Source organism: Neoarius graeffei, chromosome 18, assembly GCF_027579695.1.
Source record: "Neoarius graeffei isolate fNeoGra1 chromosome 18, fNeoGra1.pri, whole genome shotgun sequence".
NCBI classification, from domain to species: Eukaryota; Metazoa; Chordata; class Actinopteri; order Siluriformes; family Ariidae; genus Neoarius; species Neoarius graeffei.
Window position 1 is genome coordinate 45,993,407 of NC_083586.1, and position 19,156 is coordinate 46,012,562.

Consider the following 19,156-nt stretch of genomic DNA (forward strand, 5'->3'; position numbering starts at 1 on the left):
AGTTTGCATGTTCTCCCCGTGTCCGCGTGGGTTTCCTCCGGGTGCTCCGGTTTCCCCCACAGTCCAAAGACATGCAGGTCAGGTTAACTGGTGACTCTAAATTGACCGTAGGTGTGAATGTGAGTGTGAATGGTTGTCTGTGTCTATGTGTCAGCCCTGTGATGACCTGGCGACTTGTCCAGGATAAAGCGGCTTGAGATAATGAGATGAGATCTCTAGCGACCTCGTGTGGACAGAAATTTGCAGTGTCCCGCTATGTACCGCCCTATTCAGGATTGCCATTTGACTCGACCAATCATAGCCAGACTTTTCTTTGTCGCGATGATTGACTTTCATACTGGCCAATAGAATTAGAGGACATTGTTGCCTTGAACGTCCGGGAAATGGAATAAGGTTTAAGGCCTATTTACGAGTGTTGTTGGAGAGAAAGCGGCTTTCGTTTTTTGAAAAGTAGCTCACGGTAAATTCGTCTTTCAATCTTTGTTTGTCAATAATGAGCGAGTTATCCGGAATTATGCCGACTCGTGAATGTTTATTATATATGTTCCATGGTGTGTACAGTTTGCTTAGTGATTAACACAGGACTGGAACAAACCCACACATTTTTGTAGTTAGCTTGTTAGCATTGTGGTTAGCAGCAGTGTGGCTGGCTGTTTTATCGGCTTTTATTAATACTTTTTGAGTAAATTTGATTAAACAAGACCTAATGGTGGTGTTTCTTCACACCGGAATTGTTTACGAGCTTTTTTGTAGGTGAAAAAAAAAGTTTAATCTGAACTAACCCAATAAATTTTGAATGGCGAGTCCGGTCTCCATTCATTACTGAATCCCAAACGGCTACATGTTGAACATATGGTGCACTACATAGGGTGTAGAAACCATTATTTCATCCCCTATGTAGTGTATAGGGAGTAGGTAGTCATTTGGGATTTGAGCATTGCCCAGCAGAGCTGTTTAACCCGCCACGCTTTGTTTGGGAATGACTTTTTCTAACCCAAATTGTTTCTTCATTTGATATAGGAAATAATAAATACATGGACAGATTTGATTTTTTCTCCCTTAGATGTGTTTTTCCTGTCTTATGTTGTGTATTGAGCTAAAAGCCACTGACTATATTATTTGTCTGTGTGTCTGATAAAAATATAATATACTAGTGCATCTCAAAAAATTAGAATATTGTGAAAAAGTTCAATATTTTTCCGTCAGTTATTTAAGAAAATGAAAGTTATGTTAGAGATTCATTACACAAACTAAAATGTTTCAAGCATTTTTCTATTTTAATTTTAATCAGTATGGCATACAGTACAAAAACATAAAAAAAAACCATCTCAAAATATTAGAATATTTCATTTCGAGTTTGAGTAAAACAGTATGAACATGGTGTATCTCTCGGTCTAGTTCAGTACACACAACCACAATCATGGGGAAACTGCTGACTTGACTGTTGTCCAGAAGATGATCACTGATGCCCTACACAAGGAGGGTAAGCCACAAAAGGTCATTGCTGAAAAGGGTGGCTGGAAAAGGTGCACAAGCAACAGGGATGGCCGCAGTCTTGAGAGGATTGTCAAGAAAAGTTGATTCAAGAACTTGGGAGAGCTTCACAAGGAGTGGACTGAGGTGGTGTTTACATTAGACCGTATCAGCGGATCATCAGATTAACGTTTTTAAAACGATTCGCATGCACACAGCAACGCCAATACACGGATACGCTAGCACGTAAGTTGAAATGTGTAAATAAACCTCAGTGCAGCTCAGCGCTTCCTCCTCCGCACTCAGGCATCCTGCGCTCCAAATTACTCCGCCCTGAACAGCGAGTGCCCTCTGGAGGGTGCGCACTCTGGCCCTGCGCAGCTCACAGAGCGCGCGAGTGAAGCGCACGAGCAGTGATTCGGGACTGAGCCGTCCGCGCCGTTTTTCAGCAGTCGCGTCACATGACCAACGTGGCATGACCAACGCCAGCGAATCAGGAAGGTGGATGTCACAGTGACGTTGTCCAATGACGACGTCAGCTAGAGCTCAGCACTGCGTTTCCTCGTTCCTCAATGTTTACACAGCACCGGATCAGATACGTACTGGGTTGAATACGTGGGCCCTGGCGGATTCAAACTGTTCTGCCTGTGGAGTCGTTTCCTGGCGTTTTAATGTGCACGGACAGTGCATCCATGACGAAAACGATACGGATACGGTCTAATGTAAACGCCACCTGAGGCTGGTGTCAGTGTATCAAGACCCATCACGAACAGACATCTTCAAGAAAGAGGATACATCTTCCGCATTCCTAATATCAAGCTACTCCTGAGCCAGAGACAATATCAGAAGTGTCTTATCTGGGCTAAGGAGAGAAAGAAATCGACTGTTGCTCAGTGGTCCAAAGTCCTCTTTTCAGATGAAAGTACATTTTGCATTTAATTTTGAAATCACGGTTCTAGAGTCTGGAGGAAGAGTGGAGAGGCACAGAATCCAAGGTGTTTGAAGCCCAGTGTGAAGTTTCCAGTCTGTGATGATTTGGGGTGCCATGTCATCTGCTGGTGTTGGTCCACTGTATTTTATCAAGTCCAAAGTCAACACAGCCATCTGCCAGGAGATTTTAGAGCACTTCATGTTTCCGTCTGCTGACGAGCTTTTTGGAGATGCTGATTTCCTTTTCCAGCAGGACTTAGCACCTACCCACAGTGCCAAAACTACTACCAAATGGTTTGCTGACCATGATATTACTGTGTTTGATTGGCCAGCCAACTTGCCTGACCTGAACACCATAGAGAATCTATGGGGTATTGTCAAGAGGGAGATGAGAAACACCCGACCCAAAAATACAGATACGCTGAAGGCCACTATCAAAGCAACCTGGGCTTCAATAACACCTCAGCAGTGCCACAGACTGATCACCTCCATGCCACACCGCATTGATACAGTAATTCATGGTAAAGGAGCCCCAACCAAGTATTGAGTGTATAAATGAACATACTTTTCAGAAGTTGGACATTTCTGTATTGTAAATCCTTTTTTTGATTGATCTTGGGGAATATTCTAATAATTTGAGATACTGGATTTCTGATTTTCATGAGCTATAAGCCATAATCATCAAAATTAAAACAAAAAAGGCTTTAAATATTTCACTTTACATGTAATGAATATAGAATATATGAAAGTTTACCTTTTTGAATTAAATTATGAAAAAAAGGAACTTTTTCATGGTATTCTAATCTTTTGAGATGCACTAGTATGTTTGGCATGTTTGAAACTGCTACAGGCTGTTGTGACTGCTACTTGTTTTGGTTAGTTAAATCCTTGAGATTTATCTTTGCTTGTACTAGGGTTGGGCGGTATCCAAATTTTGATACCTTTAAACCGTCTCTGTGTTTTCCCGGGGTATACGGTATTACCGAGAAAAAAATATTTTGTTTCGGCCTACTGTGTAACGTGCGCCTATGCCTCAAATGTACTATTTAAAAGCAGCATAGCGAATTGTGTGCATTGTGGTATGGATTAAGCAGCAAAGCGAATTTTGTGCATTGATGAATGGATTAAGAGATATTTCAAAGCATCATGCAACTCTTCCTTCATCTTGAAAATAGCATTCAACTGTCGTTTACACATGTCTGCGTTGAAACGCCATTTGCAGCACTATTTCACCTACTCCATCAAAAAAAAGTACACGATGAGCAGGATCATACCCTTTCAAGCATGGGAAATAAAAAAAAGAAAAAGAATCAACCAACACCCAAGTCCGTTTAGACTGCGCGATAAACCATATTCTTCAGCGCAAATGAGGCGAACCTAATTCAAATGCGTGATAGCTGCACAAGGCAAAATCATATGGGCCCACGTCATGCCATGGCGGGGAAATTAATAATCAAATGGCCTTACCTTGCTTAAAACGTTGTCTTGATCACATAACTCCTTACAATTATTCCACTTAAATCCATACGGTTTAACACACCCAACAAAGATAGCAAGCGCATTGCTAATTCCCACCAGAAACCTAACAGTTTACGCTACGATGTTTTCTTCCGTTTCTTCAGTAGAGGACATTTCAAACGTTTATTACCCACATCCCAAATGTCATACGTTATATTATTTTACCTTGTTGTTACTCATGTAACCTACTCAAAACACAACTCATTGGAGAGATCTCGTGGAAGTGGAGTACCCCAGGCTATGGTGTGCCTTAGGGGACATATTAGATTTTTCGTTTGGTTTGAAACCAAAATACTGCCACACTGCCGATGTTGTATTTTTTTTTGCCACTAACTCGTTATCTTGACTTGCCATCTTTCAACCGCGGTCTCAGTCTCTCTCTTTTTTTTTTTTTTTTTTTAGATAGGACAGTATAGAGAGACAGGAAATGAGCGGGGGAGAGAGAGACGGGATGGGGAAATAACCTCGGGTCGGAATCGAACCCGGGTCCCCGGATTTATGGTACGGTGCCTTAGCCATCTGAGCCATGACACCCCCGGTCTCAGTCTCTTGCGAAGCTTTCTGTCAGACTCCAAAATGTCACGCAGGGTTGCCATGGTAACGACATAAACAACCCTGCACGCGATGAAAACTTCTTTAGGAAATTGATAGAATTAGTGAAAATACGATCACACAGTTATTCGGGATGATCTTCAATTTATTATTTTATATTATGACCTCATGTACTCCATATTTATTTAGATATTATATATTTTTTTAAAATGACGGTAATGAGACCGATACCGTTGGTACTTTTGGATACCTCGGGATACCTTCTTACCGTAATACCGCCCAACCCTAGCTTGTACTGTACGTTCTGTTTAATGGTTATACTGACCAGCAATGTGTCGTCTTTTCTTAAGAATATGATCCTGACGGGTGATATAATGGTACATAATGTGTCTCTTCTTTCATCCAGTAGTGTAGTCTCTAAACCAGTGATGTAATGCTTCATTACCCATTTACATTATACTTGTGGTCAATTAAATCATCATCATTCAATCACATAACTATAACACACTCTTGAATATGAAATATACTGTATATGATGCTCATGTTTGTCTTACAATAAACTGAAAAACCTCTTTGAGCAGCTGTCTGTCTCAGTGACCATTTGCTCCCGGATCGATCCGTGCGGCAGAGCTCTACATTCCTAGATCGTACTTTGTCAATTCAACCTCCTTTACTACAGACAGATCAAAGCCATGGCTGAGAACGATGTTGAGAACGAGCTGCTGGATTACGAGGAGGATGAGGAGCCACAGGGAGTCCCTGAGAGTGCAGTCACTCCATGCAAGAAGGAGGTGAAGGGTTCCTACGTCTCCATCCACAGCTCTGGTTTCCGAGACTTCTTGCTCAAACCCGAATTGCTCCGTGCTATCGTCGACTGCGGTTTTGAGCATCCGTCTGAAGGTCAGGAGATGCGTTTTTTTGTTTGTTTTTTTTTCCCTGTTTTCATCCAGACATCCTTGAGTTTGATCGACATTTGACTGCTGTATAGCATGGAAGATAGATGAGGCTCGGATTTTAAATACATTTTATGCTTTCTGCAGTTCAACACGAATGCATTCCACAAGCTATTCTGAGCATGGACATTCTCTGCCAGGCCAAGTCCGGTATGGGGAAGACGGCGGTGTTTGTGCTCGCTACACTACAGCAGATTGAGCCTGTGGATGGACAGGTGAGTGTAGTGTTCTAAAGTTGTGTTGGCTTGGTCCTATATGTTTGCATGCATAACGTGAACTTGGAGAATGGGTAGATTGTGAGAGATTAGCTGCACATACAAAACCTAAATGCAGTGGTAATTTACACGCAGCCAATAGTGCGTACACGTATTTGGTTTCAGTTTCTTAAAAGTCCTCAGACAAAATCACAATACGTTGAAATCAACTATGTCAAGAAATGTGCCATGCAGATACAAACAGGAACTGCTCTAGATCTATAGATGAAAGTCTTCCGGATTTACCCAAAAATCCGGATATTTGAAACAACTCTTGAAAATCTCCGGTTTCCCGAATGGGGAAATTTATTTTTCGCGTTCCTGGACATGGCGTAATACTTTGCATCGTCCTTGCATGAGCGCAGTCCTTAAATAGCCCAAACATAGTTCACTGATTAAAGACAGGTGTTCTTTGTTAACGGCGTGCGTGCCGGAGCTCGTTAGGAGTGCGCGCCTTCAGGTGCACGAGCTAAGGCGCGCAGGACTGACACCGTTCTGCACAAGCGCAACACGATCGCACTAGAAAGCATGTTCAAGCTGCCAGTGGAGCTGCAGTCTTTTTAGTTGCGAATTACAAGTATTTCCTCTTGTGTTAATAATTCATGTCAAAACAAGTGAAACTTTCCTCCTTCTTTCGACGTGAAGAGAGTTAAGCAATTTTATTATATTTTTTTTTCCATCAAAGTTGCATTTTGTGGTTTCGAAGCTAAGTTTTAGTGCCGTTTCTAGAACACAACATCAAGAAAACGTGGAAGAAACAGCAATAATGGAAGAGCCGGTTTCTAAGCTGCCTAAAACTAGCAGTGGTAATGTATTTTTTGCTACATAATGCACTCAGGCTGCTAGTCAGTGTGTGACACACACACACACACCCCAAAAAATCCTAGCTACACCCCTGATTTACATGAGAAATTTGGTATTCATTGGTGTTTAAATTTACAGACAATACGAACTAAATGTAAACAATTGGCTTCAACTCGCATAAATCTGAATTGGAAATGTTTAGTTCACTTTAGCTTCTACAAACGCACAACTCTACTAAAAGATTGATAAACGAGGCTCAATGTCCCCAACACTGAAACCTGAAAGCTTTAGAAACTCTAACAGGCCTTTACTTTTTAACAGGACTGTTTTGGGATTTTGCTGAGTTTACCTTCAACTGTCTGATTTTTTTTTCAAAGTAATGAACTGTGTAGCAGGAAAATCGCCGCGTTTTCTAAATGCACTCCTGAAAATTACTCATTAACTAGGGGAATTAAATTTGATATTTTTGACATGTTAATCATTAATGTACATGAAAGAAAAAGGCTTAAAAGTTATAACTTGTTTTAGTGAAAATAAGTACTAAAATGCAGAGTTTTGCGTGTTATGTTATTAAAATTTTTTCGGGGGATGTAGCCCCCCCCCCCCCAGTTTGACTTTCAAAAGTTCAGGATTTTTTTTCTTTGCTCCACTTTCATCTCTATAGATCAGTTATTGTCTAAATATTCACACAGTACATTAAAATAGTCTTCTATGCATTTTGTAGACTTCTGAGGTCAGTTTTATGAAGTCCAGAATGTATACTAAATCCTGCATCCACAGCAAGGACACAATGAGCATCTTCAGTCTCTCTTAGCATTCAGCTATTTATCAGATAGCTCTTTTTTCTGAATTTGGGGGAAATCTTTTTGTATGTTGCTTGAAAAAGCCCAATAATTATGACAAGGTTTCTGTGGAAGAATTTCCTTGCTGCTGTTTTGCTTAATTGCCTAACCTTGATTCAGTAAGTCTCTACAAATGCCTCAGTTCTTTCACTCCATCCATCCTCTCTTTGCTGTCAGGTGTCCGTGCTGGTCATGTGCCACACTCGTGAGCTGGCCTTCCAGATCAGCAAAGAGTACGAGCGCTTCTCCAAGTACATGTCCAACGTGAAGTGCTCGGTGTTCTTTGGAGGCCTGCCAATCAAGAAGGACGAAGAAGTGCTGAGGAAGAGCTGCCCTCACATCGTGGTGGGCACACCAGGTCGAATCCTCGCCCTCATCCGCGGCAAGAGCCTCAACCTCAAAAACGTCAAGCACTTCGTGCTGGATGAATGTGACAAGATGCTCGAGCAGCTCGGTGCGTTGAGAGAAGGATGTTTTGATTGTGGTGGTACAGTGGGGCAAAAAAGTATTTAGTCAGTCACCAATTGTGCAAGTTCTCCCACTTAAAAAGATGAGAGAGGCCTGTAATTTTCATCATAGGTACACTTCAACTATGAGAGACAAAATGAGAAAAAAAAATCCAGAAAATAACTGTCTGATTTTTAAAGAATTTATTTGCAAATTATGGCGGAAAATAAGTATTTGGTCAATAACAAAAGTTCATCTCAATACTTTGTTATATACCCTTTGTTGGCAATGACAGAGGTCAAACGTTTTCTGTAAGTCTTCACAAGGTTTTCACACACTGTTGCTGGTATTTTGGCCCATTCCTCCATGCAGATCTCCTCTAGAGCAGTGATGTTTTGGGGCTGTCGCTGGGCAACACGGACTTTCAACTCCCTCCAAAGATTTTCTATGGGGTTGAGATCTGGAGACTGGCTAGGCCACTCCAGGACCTTGAAATGCTTCTTACGAAGCCACTCCTTCGTTGCCTGGGCGGTGTGTTTGGGATCATTGTCATGCTGAAAGACCCAGCCACGTTTCATCTTCAATGCCCTTGCTGATGGAAGGAGGTTTTCACTCAAAATCTCACGATACATGGCCCCATTCATTCTTTCCTTTACACGGATCAGTCGTCCTGGTCCCTTTGCAGAAAAACAGCCCCAAAGCATGATGTTTCCACCCCCATGCTTCACAGTAGGTATGGTGTTCTTTGGATGCAACTCAGGATTCTTTCTCCTCCAAACACGACAAGTTGAGTTTTTACCAAAAAGTTCGATTTTGGTTTCATCTGACCATATGACATTCTCCCAATCCTCTTCTGGATCATCCAAATGCTCTCTAGCAAGCTTCAGACGGGCCTGGACATGTACTGGCTTAAGCAGGGGGACACGTCTGGCACTGCAGGATTTGAGTCCCTGGCGGCGTAGTGTGTTACTGATGGTAGCCTTTGTTACTTTGGTCCCAGCTCTCTGCAGGTCATTCGTTAGGTCCCCCCGTGTGGTTCTGGGATTTTGCTCACCGTTGTTGTGATCATTTTGACCCCACGGGGTGAGATCTTGCATGGAGCCCCAGACTGAGGGAGATTATCAGTGGTCTTGTATGTCTTCCATTTTCTAATAATTGCTCCCACAGTTGATTTCTTCACACCAAGCTGCTTACCTATTGCAGATTCAGTCTTCCCAGCCTGGTGCAGGTCTACAGTTTTGTTTCTGGTGTCCTTTGACAGCTCTTTGGTCTTGGCCATAGTGGAGTTTGGAGTGTGACTGTTTGAGGTTGTGGACAGGTGTCTTTTATACTGATAACGAGTTCAAACAGGTGCCATTAATACAGGTAACGAGTGGAGGACAGAGGAGCCTCTTAAAGAAGTTGTTACAGGTCTGTGAGAGCCAGAAATCTTGCTTGTTTGTAGGTGACCAAATACTTATTTTACCGAGGAATTTACCAATTAATTCATTAAAAATCCTACAATGTGATTTCCTGGATTCTTTCCCCCCATTCTGTCTCTCATAGTTGAAGTGTACCTATGATGAAAATTACAGGCCTCTCTCATCTTTTTAAGTGGGAGAACTTGCACAATTGGTGGCTGACTAAATACTTTTTTGCCCCACTGTATACGTTCTTCAGAGCCACTGATTGCTAAATTCCAGCTGTGTCTGTCTCAGATATGCGACGGGACGTGCAGGATATCTTCAGGATGACCCCCCATGAGAAACAGTGCATGATGTTCAGTGCTACGCTCAGTAAAGAGATCCGACCTGTCTGTCGCAAGTTCATGCAAGATGTGAGTCACCAGACACTGCTAAGTTTTCGTGTTTTTGAGAATTTTTGGTAGAAGTTATGGCTCCTGTGTGAATTATGAGTTAGATTCGTCTTATCGTTTAGAATTTAGTATTGTGATTTATTACTGTACTGTTATAAGACAGATTAGGCTGGATTATTCAGAATAACCAACTGTGTGGTAGGATTTCACATGTTAAATACAAGGACTGGCAGGTATTTCTTATAAAGGTGGATGGTTTTGGTTGTAGTGTTGCTAAAGTAATATTTTCTTTTCTGTAGCCTGCAATGCATTGTCAGTATTGAGGAGTGATGTGTCTGTGCCTGTATACACCTATTTGAATCCTTTTTGTTTAAAGGCCTGTGTGTGTTTGTAGCCTATGGAGGTGTTTGTGGATGACGAGACGAAGCTGACTTTGCACGGCCTGCAACAGTATTACTGCAAGTTGAAGGACAGTGAAAAGAATCGCAAGCTCTTTGACCTGCTCGATGTACTTGAGTTCAACCAGGTGTGTGTTCCTTTGGTTTTGGTTATGGTGATAATTATATTTTTTTTTTTCACGGTGCGGTTTCCATCAAATCCTGCGCTCTGATTGGCAAGCGGGTCCGTGTTCTACGGTACGGACCCCGGTTACGGACCTCTGGCGACTCACTCGTTAACAACAACAAACGTAGTAGAATTTTTTGTCAATTTTTTTAAATAAGATTTATTTATAAGATTATCAAAAATCTTCAATTTTTGCCAGCATTTCTCAGGAGAATAGCATTAATTTTACAGCATGGATAGTGATAACGACAGTCTTCACAGCGAAAGCGAGTTTTACTACCCTGAGGAAGAAGACATAAAAAAAAATTTCAGGAGAAAGCTAAAAACCTCTAACTTGCTAACGCCAAGCAAGAACATGTCTGAATGACTCCTATTTGTATAAATGGGACTACATAGGCGGCAAAATGTAGGTTTTTTTTCCTGCCATGGAAGTGCACTTGTATACCGAGGAGGAAGCCATTTGCATTACAGCCGTGAATGAGGATTCAAAATAGCATTAATTTTACAGCATGGATAGCGATAACGACAGTGTTCACAGCGAAAGCGAGTTTTACTACCCTGAGGAAGAAGAAATAAAAGAAAACATTTCAGGAGAAAGCTAAAAACCTCTAACTTGCTAACGCTGAGCAAAAACATGGCTGAATCCTGAATAACTCAATTTTGTATAAATGGGGGACTACATAGGCGGCAAAATGTAGTTTTGTTTCCTGCCATGGAAGTGCATTTGTATACCGAGGAGGAAGCCATTTGCATTACAGCCGTGAATGAGGATTCAAAATGGCGGCTCGCCTTGGTTTTCCCTTTCGGGTGCTCTCGTTTTCTGTTAGAATTTGGTAAAGAAAAAAATAAATATATTATTTACCAGCTTAAGGTCGGTCCGTATGGTGAAATACCGTCACCTCGGCCTTGAATACTGACCTCGGCCCAGAGGGCCTCGCTCAGTACTTTCAAGACCTCGGTCACGGTATTTCACGATACGGACCTCCCAGCTGGTAAATAACACATTGTTTAATTTTTGTTCTATCCACATTCACTGGATATGAGCAATCACGCACTCTGATAGACTAGTAGCAGGCTAGCCAATCAGCTCATGTACAGTGTGAGTAGAGAAAAACAAAATGGTGGAGCATGTTGCTGAACCAACCGAGGACGAAATAAAAACTCCACTTGAAAGCAGGGCTGAACGATATGGACAAAATTTCATATCTCGATATTCATGCCAGATACCTCGATATCGATATGATACGATATGACTACGGGTTTGGTGAAAACCAAGCATTTTTCAGAAAAATAAAAACATCATAATACAAAAAAATGTGGAAAGTGCAGTTTTATTTTTAAGACCTCACTGCCAGTCATCAACATTAACATAAATTACGAATAAATAAATTACAAATCAAACATTTTACTTCAGCTCTGCTTTAACAATAAATAACAAATGCATCCGTATTTGTTATTTATTGTATGCTCCCCGGGGAAGAAGGACGTCTGCAGACAGCGGGTCTTGAGTTTGAAGTTTGTTGTAATAAAATGGACCGTTAAACTGATGTGAGGTTCAGTTGTCCGGCTCGACCGCAGGCCTGTGGTTGTGGCGAAATGATCGATTTCACGGAGCTCGGATTCAGCATTCATTTTACACTCATTATAGAGTTTCGGAATGGCCACTTGATTAAAATGTGTTCGGGATGGTATTTTATAACGCTTGTCCAGCGTCCGAACCATTTTTTAAAGCCCTCTTTCGAGACTGTGTACACAGGTACCATGTCTTTTGCAATGTGGTATGTTATAGCGTCTGTAATTTCTTTATGTCTGGTGGACGTCGACTCGTAGGGTGTAACGCTACTGAACGCATCAGCAATGCAAACTTTTGGCTTATTTTGGGATGACTGAGAAGTCCCCGGTGTTTCTCTCATTGCCATACACTCTTCGTGCAGCACGCGATGGTGTTGTTTCAGGTGGTGAAACATGTTTGTTGTGCTACCTTGCTTCATCGCGATTTTTGCTGAGCACGACCTGCACAACACCTCACTCTGGTTAAAGGTGGAGTATGAGATTTTTTTCAGGAGTATTTTTACCATATTGCTTGAAAAGCTCCTCACACCCATGTTGCAAGCAGTACAATAGAAGGTTTGACCCAAAAACGAAATATTTTAATCCAGTCGACAGTGTAAAATAAAGGAAAAACGCCATCCAATCATATCGAGGTCCCACCTCAAAATGATTGGATACTGACACGTCAATCAGACTGAAGCCCGAGCAGCCCGGCCCTTCTGTGTGTGTGAGAGAGCGAGCAGTGTCACACAGAGCGCAGGATTCTCTCAGTGCGCTTCCTCCAAACAACGGGGATTTACACGAAAACGGAAGGAGATATTCACAAAATTCTTTCACAGTGAGCGCCACAAGGCTCTCCTGAACAAACTGATGTAATTTTTTTTGTCTGTAGTCTAAAAAAATGAGGTCACTAGAGCAAGTTAAAAAGAGCAAGTTTTATAATGGAAGTCTATGGGGCTGGGCGGCTGTGCTCTCCTCACTTTCAGGCTTCTCATTCAAAAACTGCAAGTCCTGTCGTGTAGGTAGACACGTGTGAATCAGGACAAGTGTGGCTACTACTTTTGAGAAAATTATGTGTGTGGAGTGAAAATTGGGGCTGAAAACACAGTTTAAATGAGAAAGTTTGAGCTATTTTTCCAAGCTCTCTACACTCTGCTCTAAGGGGAGGAGGGGTGGAGACGCGGGGGGTGGGAGCATGGTGAGGGCGGGTGTGTTTCTTTTCAAAATATGGCTTGCAGGAACCGTTATTCCAAAATCTCATACCCCACCTTTAACATCGTCCTTTTTGAATCCAAAATACCTCCAAATAATGGAGGATGATTTGTGTTTTGGCACCAAGTTAGATTCTGCACCGCCACCAGCTGCATTATCTTCCGCACTCATTTTCTTTCTTTCTTTTTAATTTTCCCACTGTGTCTGTAGTGTGTGCGCGCGTGTCGCTCTCCGTCTCCCTCACTCCTGCCCTCATATGTTTGTCATTGGTTGGCTTCAGCTGTCGATCCACAGCAAGCATGAAATAAGGTTTGTGGTTGGCTGGCCTTAGCGGTGCATTCAAGGGCAATCGTAAAAATGATGTTTGTTGTGATTGCCAGAGCTGTACATGCAGGGCGAGCGCGGGGAGAGGAAATCTATATCGTTGCTTTTTCGATATTAATATCTTGAATGTTCATATCTAGATATAGATACGATAACGATATATTGTTCAGCCCTACTCAAAAGCAAAACCCCCAAAACTAAAAAAGTAACCAATATGGAATAATAGTATCTGATGGTAAGAGCGTATCCTTTTTTTTTTTTCAAGAATTATTATTAAAGCATTTTTCACAAATCGCTACTGCCATTTTGCTGGTTTGTTTATATTCTAAGCGGAAACGATTTTGTCGAACGTTTTGTATAAAGTTTTTATTTATCGAATTTGCTAAAAATAAAAATGCTCTGTTTCTCAAAATCCAGAGAATGTGGATAGAATAAAACAGTTATTCCACTCAATCTCGTCGTACGTGGCTTATAGCTAACTCGGCACTACGCGTCTCATCGGCAGTCAGCTTCGTGTACGACTCAATTTCGTGGAATAAATGTTAATTAAAAAAATAATAATAATCACATCAAAAGCCATTTGTATTCTCTATAGTGAAAGTCAGAAAATGAATAACGGTAGAACTATAGTTCTGAACACTGCAGAACTTTCCTGAAATGAAATGTTTCTCTTTTGCATGTGCATATGTCAGCCAGATAAGCTTGATGTTTTATATGTTAACAGGCACTTGGTTTTTGTCAAATCCAAACCCGAAAGCAGCAAAAAGTACCGAGGATCCGTCTGATAAGGCCCGATTGAAATGCTGAGTGTTTGTGTGCGCAGGTGGTGATCTTTGTAAAGTCAGTAGCACGCTGCGTCGCTCTCTCTCAGCTGCTGGTGGAGCAGAACTTCCCTGCTATCGCCATTCACAGAGGCATGGTTCAGGAAGAGAGGTGAGACTTGTTGTTGTTAGCCTTTAGGGAATTGTGGCTGTATGGGTTTTCTTTCTGTTTACGCTGCATCCAGTATGTTTTGGTTTGTTTTAAAGTTGAACAAGTAATTGCTGCTTTTACCACAGATTGTCACGATATCAGCAATTCAAGGATTTCCAGAGGAGGATCCTGGTGGCGACTAACCTGTTCGGCAGGGGAATGGATATTGAGCGCGTCAACATCGTCTTCAACTACGACATGCCTGAAGACTCAGACACTTATTTACACAGGGTGAATATTTGCAAAGCTTTATGAATATGGTGGTAGAATTTCTCCAAGGGGTTTCAAATTGCTGGGAACTTTCCCCCTGGACACTATGCAAGCGTCTGCGTGAATCGTTACATCCTGGTTTTCCGGATTCTGATCAATCCTTCTGGAGAACCCTGGAAAAATCGTTGTCTTTTTTTGTAATTGGATTTCATCTACTCACTTTACACAATACAATAATAAAATCAAGAGACAGAGACATACAATAAATAACTAACAAAACTTAAATATGCGCGTAGATGAGGGGCGAATTAACGGACTCGAGGTCCCATAAGGTAAGCCCCAGGTAAGTCTGTTCCAGTAGATGTAATACATTATGTACTAAGTTTGCTCCTTCTCTTCCTCCAGGTGGCCCGTGCCGGTCGATTTGGGACCAAAGGTTTGGCCATCACCTTTGTGTCTGACGAGACGGACGCCAAGATCCTCAATGACGTCCAGGACCGCTTTGAAGTGAATGTGGCTGAACTACCAGAGGAAATTGACATCTCTTCGTACAGTAAGAACCCAATAATGTCCTCTTCTCTTCGACAAATGCGTATAAAGCTTTAGGAATGTTTCAACAGAAAATGCTGGGAGTTAATGGCTAATTAGCATGATTTGATCATTCTGTGGGTGCATCATTCTCCCTGGGCTGGTTTTAGTTGACTGCAGGCCATGAACTTTTGGGGTGGAGCTTACTCTGAACTGCATTGAATTATGCTATCAAATGTAAGCTTCTTGGAACGATGCAGCCACTTGCCTGGTGCTTGGTGGTTTGTTTTTTATCCCTTGCTGGCCGATCAGCCCGAAGAGGAATTATGTCGTGGCGATGTCCATCCGTCCCAGGAAGGGTGCTCACCTTCTGAAATCAACTCCTCTCACAATTTTTGGAGGAATTTCACAAAACTTGGCAGGATTCTTTGTTATATGTCGGTAATACGCATATTGTAATTTCGTTCAGTTGGGTCACATTTTTACCAGAGTTACAGCTCATGATTAACAAAATTATACTTTGATAATTCCATGACCGTGTGTTTCCCTTCTGAAATCAACTCCTCTCAATTTTTGGAGGCATTTCACGAAACTTGACAAAAGGCATTGTTATATGTCATTAGTACGCATATTATTTTGTTCAATTCGGTCGCATTTTACCAGAGTTACAGCCCTTGATTAACAACCTTGTACTTTGACAATTTCATGAAGGTGTGCTCGCCTTCTGACATCAACTCCTCTTACAATTTTTGGACGAATTTCTCGAAGCTCGGCAAAAGGCCTCGTTATATGATGGTAATACGCATATTGCGATTTAATTTAGTTTGTGAAAATTTTCCCAGAGTTTTGACCCTTGATTAAATAACTTGTACTTTGACAATTTCATGAGGGTGTACGTTCTTCTGAAATCAACTCCTCTCTCAATTTGTGGAGGAATTTCACCAAACTTGGCAAAAGCCTTTGTTATATGACAGTTATACGCATATTGGAATTTCATTTAATTTGGGCAAATTTTCCCAGAGTTATGCCCTTGATTATTAACAAACTTGTACTTTGGCAATTTCATCAAGGTGTGCTTGCTTTCTGAAATCAACTTCCCTCACAATTTTTATCCCCTGCTGACCGAAAGGCCCGAAGGGGGATTATGTCCGTCCCGGGAAGGGTACTCACCTTCTGAAATCAACTCCTCTCTCAATTTTTGGAGGAATTTCATGAAACTTGTCAGGATTCTCTGTTATATGTCGGTAATTGTGCATATTGTAATTTCGTTCAATTCAGTCACATTTTACCAGAGTTATGGCACAGTTGACAGCGGGGGATATTGTGCTCTCAGAGCACTCTTGTTTAAAATCAGCTTTTAGTGAGGCCACCTTGGCATGATTCACAAAACAAATTTTTAATTTAATTTGTTTGTCACATCACCTAGTTTGTGATGGGAAGAATACAGGGCAAAGCCCCAATTGATTTTCAACCCCTTTGGCATAGATTTTTTTTTTTTTTAAATGATATTAGTTATGTATCATTTATATTATATATTTAAATGCTTCCATGACTTTGTTTTTACACAAGTGGTGAAAAATACAAGGGTACTTCAAAAAGTTCTCGGCCTCACCCGGAAACAAGGGGTGCAAGTCCCATTTTGGGGTAGAACTATATACTATAAATCCTTATATCACTGTCCACAAAAACTCAAATGAAAGAAACGATCGAAGAAAAAAAGGAGAGGAAAGCTTCAAGCTTGCGTGCTGTTGCTCCAGGACAATTCGCTTATCCCCACAGCACAGGTGTCGGGGCAGAAGCAGTCAAATGTGGCTTTGAACTGTTGCCCCATGCACCTTACTCACCCGACCTGGCACCGTCTGACTTCTGTTTTTCCTAAACTAAAATCCCACTCGCATGGTCGCCATTTTCAGAGTGATGGTGGTCATCCATGCTGTTGAGGAGGATCTGGAGGCTCAAGATGTGACCACCTTCCATGAAGAAAAGCTTGAACATCAGTGGACCAAGTGCATTGAAGTTAAAGGAGACTATGTTGAAACATAATGCAAGAACAATCTTTCTCCTGTGACGTTTTCTGGGTGAGGCTGAGATTTTTTTTTTTTTAAAGTACCCTCATACTTGGTGCATATCACGGGTAAATTCAGGAGCAAGATCAATGTAATTCTCCTATTTTATATTAAACTTTGGTCAAATATCTGTCACATTTTGCATTTTGTGCAATTTTTTTTACCTTGCACAATACCAGAAAAATTCAGTTGAAATCAAGCCAGTTGAGGCGAATTGGTCCGCCTCTGAAGAAACTTGGCATTTGGATTTCCCGGCAAACATTGATTGATTTTCGTGACGTCGCATGCGGGACGCCTCCCTCTGAATCCTACGTCAGCGCTGGTTTGTTTATGAGAAAACGACCTGGTGGTTTTCTGCAAATTTCTTCAACGTTATCGCGTAATGATTAAAATGGTTAACAGATGTATCGTAGGAGGGTGTAGCAACACCAATCTTGATGGGATTAGTACTCATCGTTTTCCAAAAGACCGGACAATGAGAGAGAAATGGGAGCGCTTGGTCTACACAGGCTGTGCACTGAAACCGTGCAAAGCTCTCGCAGCCTGCTGGCGCTTCCGCGGATAACGTCACGAATCTGGCTCCAGACTCCCTTGGGATTTTTCCAGACGCGTTTTGTTATTTTAGTTTTTTCTGCTGTAGACTGATGGCCTTGTGCAAAATTACCCTTCTGGATGAGTGTGTAAAGGGACATACTTTCATATAAAACAACACGAAATTGGTCCAGAATATGCACTTTAAGGAGTGCTTTGGACATGCTTCTAGTCCATGCAGTATACCATTAACTGGAAATGAGTGTTAGGATGAGTATGCCATTTGCTTTGTGATATATAACTTGATTTCTGCTTCCTTTCTGTACGTCTTTTACAGTTGAGCAGTCCAGATGAATTGTTCCTGTAATCCAGTAACGATTGTGGTGCATTTGACATCTTTGGATGATGGAAGAGAAGATGGCTGTGTATTTTATTTTGATATCTGTTGACAGACCCTCCGCTGTCAAACGTTAGTCAGACACTTTCCCATAACGTCTGTTATGTGTATCTTATTATGTTTATTTTATTGCAGTCTTCAGGGGGGTTACTTTTATAATTTCACTTAACTGTTGATCCCCATTTGTTTGAGAATTAAAACTTTTTTTTTTTTTAATATATACAGTGGCATTTTTTTCTTCTCTGTTTTGTTCATGCTGCACCTTGAGTGCAAGTTACGTTTTACAAATGCAGTTCCTAGCAGAGATGGACCAGCAGAGGGAGCCGTAGATGTCTGAATTATAAGACCGTAGCAGTGCGTATGGACTTATGGTCCTCAAGTCAGCAACAAGGGAAACAGACTTTCATGAGAGGCAATAATTACTCTTTATTATTCTCTTGTGCTGGAACCTTCGATCCACTTCTGCTACTGGCTTATTCACTGCAGTTACAATCAGAGTTCATGAGTAAATAGTGCAATAAAACAAACGTTAAAAACATTAGCTGCCTAAGATTGAAAACTGTTGGCATGAGAAATACCTAATAAGTCATTAAGAGTAAATGAATACACCTAATTATAGGACTCGTCAGTCCTGCCAATATCAAATTGACATCTTAAAACCAAAAATATATTTCTGACACATGCTAGTAGCAATGAGTGCTCCTGTGTTTCAAGTATTCCTGGTAGTTCATTCACTTTGCCTCTGTGTTGTGACATATAGGGGCATATACAGTGGTGCTTGAAAGTTTGTGAACCGTTTAGAATTTTCTGTATTTCTGCATAAATATGACCTAAAACAACATCAGATTTTCACACAAGTCCTAAAAGTAGATAAAGAGAACCCAGTTAAACAAATGAGACCAAAATATTATACTTGGTCATTTATTTATTGAGGAAAATGATCCAATATTACATATCTGTGAGTGACAAAAGTATGTGAACCTTTGCTTTCAGTATCTGGTGTGACCCCCTTGTGCAGCAATAACTGCAACTCAACGTTTCCGGTAACTGTTGATCAGTCCTGCACACCGGCTTGGAGGAATTTTAGCCCATTCCTCCGTACAGAACAGCTTCAACTCTGGGATGTTGGTGGGTTTCTTCACATGAACTGCTCGCTTCAGGTCCTTCCACAACATTTCGATTGGATTAAGGTCAGGACTTTGACTTGGCCATTCCAAAACATTAACTTTATTC

The 19,156-nt window shown here is 41.3% G+C and overlaps 1 protein-coding gene across 2 annotated transcripts; it reads left to right on the forward strand.

Moving 5' to 3' along the window:
• The first annotated feature begins 374 nt into the window (after positions 1-374).
• ddx39aa (DEAD (Asp-Glu-Ala-Asp) box polypeptide 39Aa) lies at positions 375-18,143 on the forward strand. Of its 2 annotated transcripts, none has more exons than XM_060898921.1 (10): positions 375-460; positions 5,153-5,373; positions 5,514-5,641; positions 7,504-7,780; positions 9,471-9,589; positions 9,963-10,094; positions 14,043-14,152; positions 14,278-14,422; positions 14,807-14,954; positions 17,864-18,143. In XM_060898921.1, exons 2-10 carry the CDS (start codon positions 5,166-5,168, stop codon positions 17,878-17,880), a joined length of 1,284 nt encoding a protein of 427 aa, XP_060754904.1. In that variant the 5' UTR covers positions 375-460; positions 5,153-5,165; the 3' UTR covers positions 17,881-18,143. The 2 variants fall into 2 exon arrangements, with proteins under 2 accessions (XP_060754904.1, XP_060754905.1); XM_060898922.1 differs by having other exon boundaries at positions 379-460; positions 5,157-5,373.
• The last annotated feature ends 1,013 nt before the right edge of the window (positions 18,144-19,156 follow it).

What these genes read in the sequence shown, in the direction of transcription:
- ddx39aa (XM_060898921.1), top strand. Translation starts at nt 5,166, where the DNA reads ATGGCTGAGAACGATGTTGAGAACGAGCTGCTGGATTACGAGGAGGAT. An exon ending in GTCGCAAGTTCATGCAAGAT is followed by an intron (nt 9,590 to 9,962) that starts GTGAGTCACCAG and finishes GTGTGTTTGTAG; the next exon opens with CCTATGGAGGTGTTTGTGGA. An exon ending in GGCATGGTTCAGGAAGAGAG is followed by an intron (nt 14,153 to 14,277) that starts GTGAGACTTGTT and finishes CTTTTACCACAG; the next exon opens with ATTGTCACGATATCAGCAAT.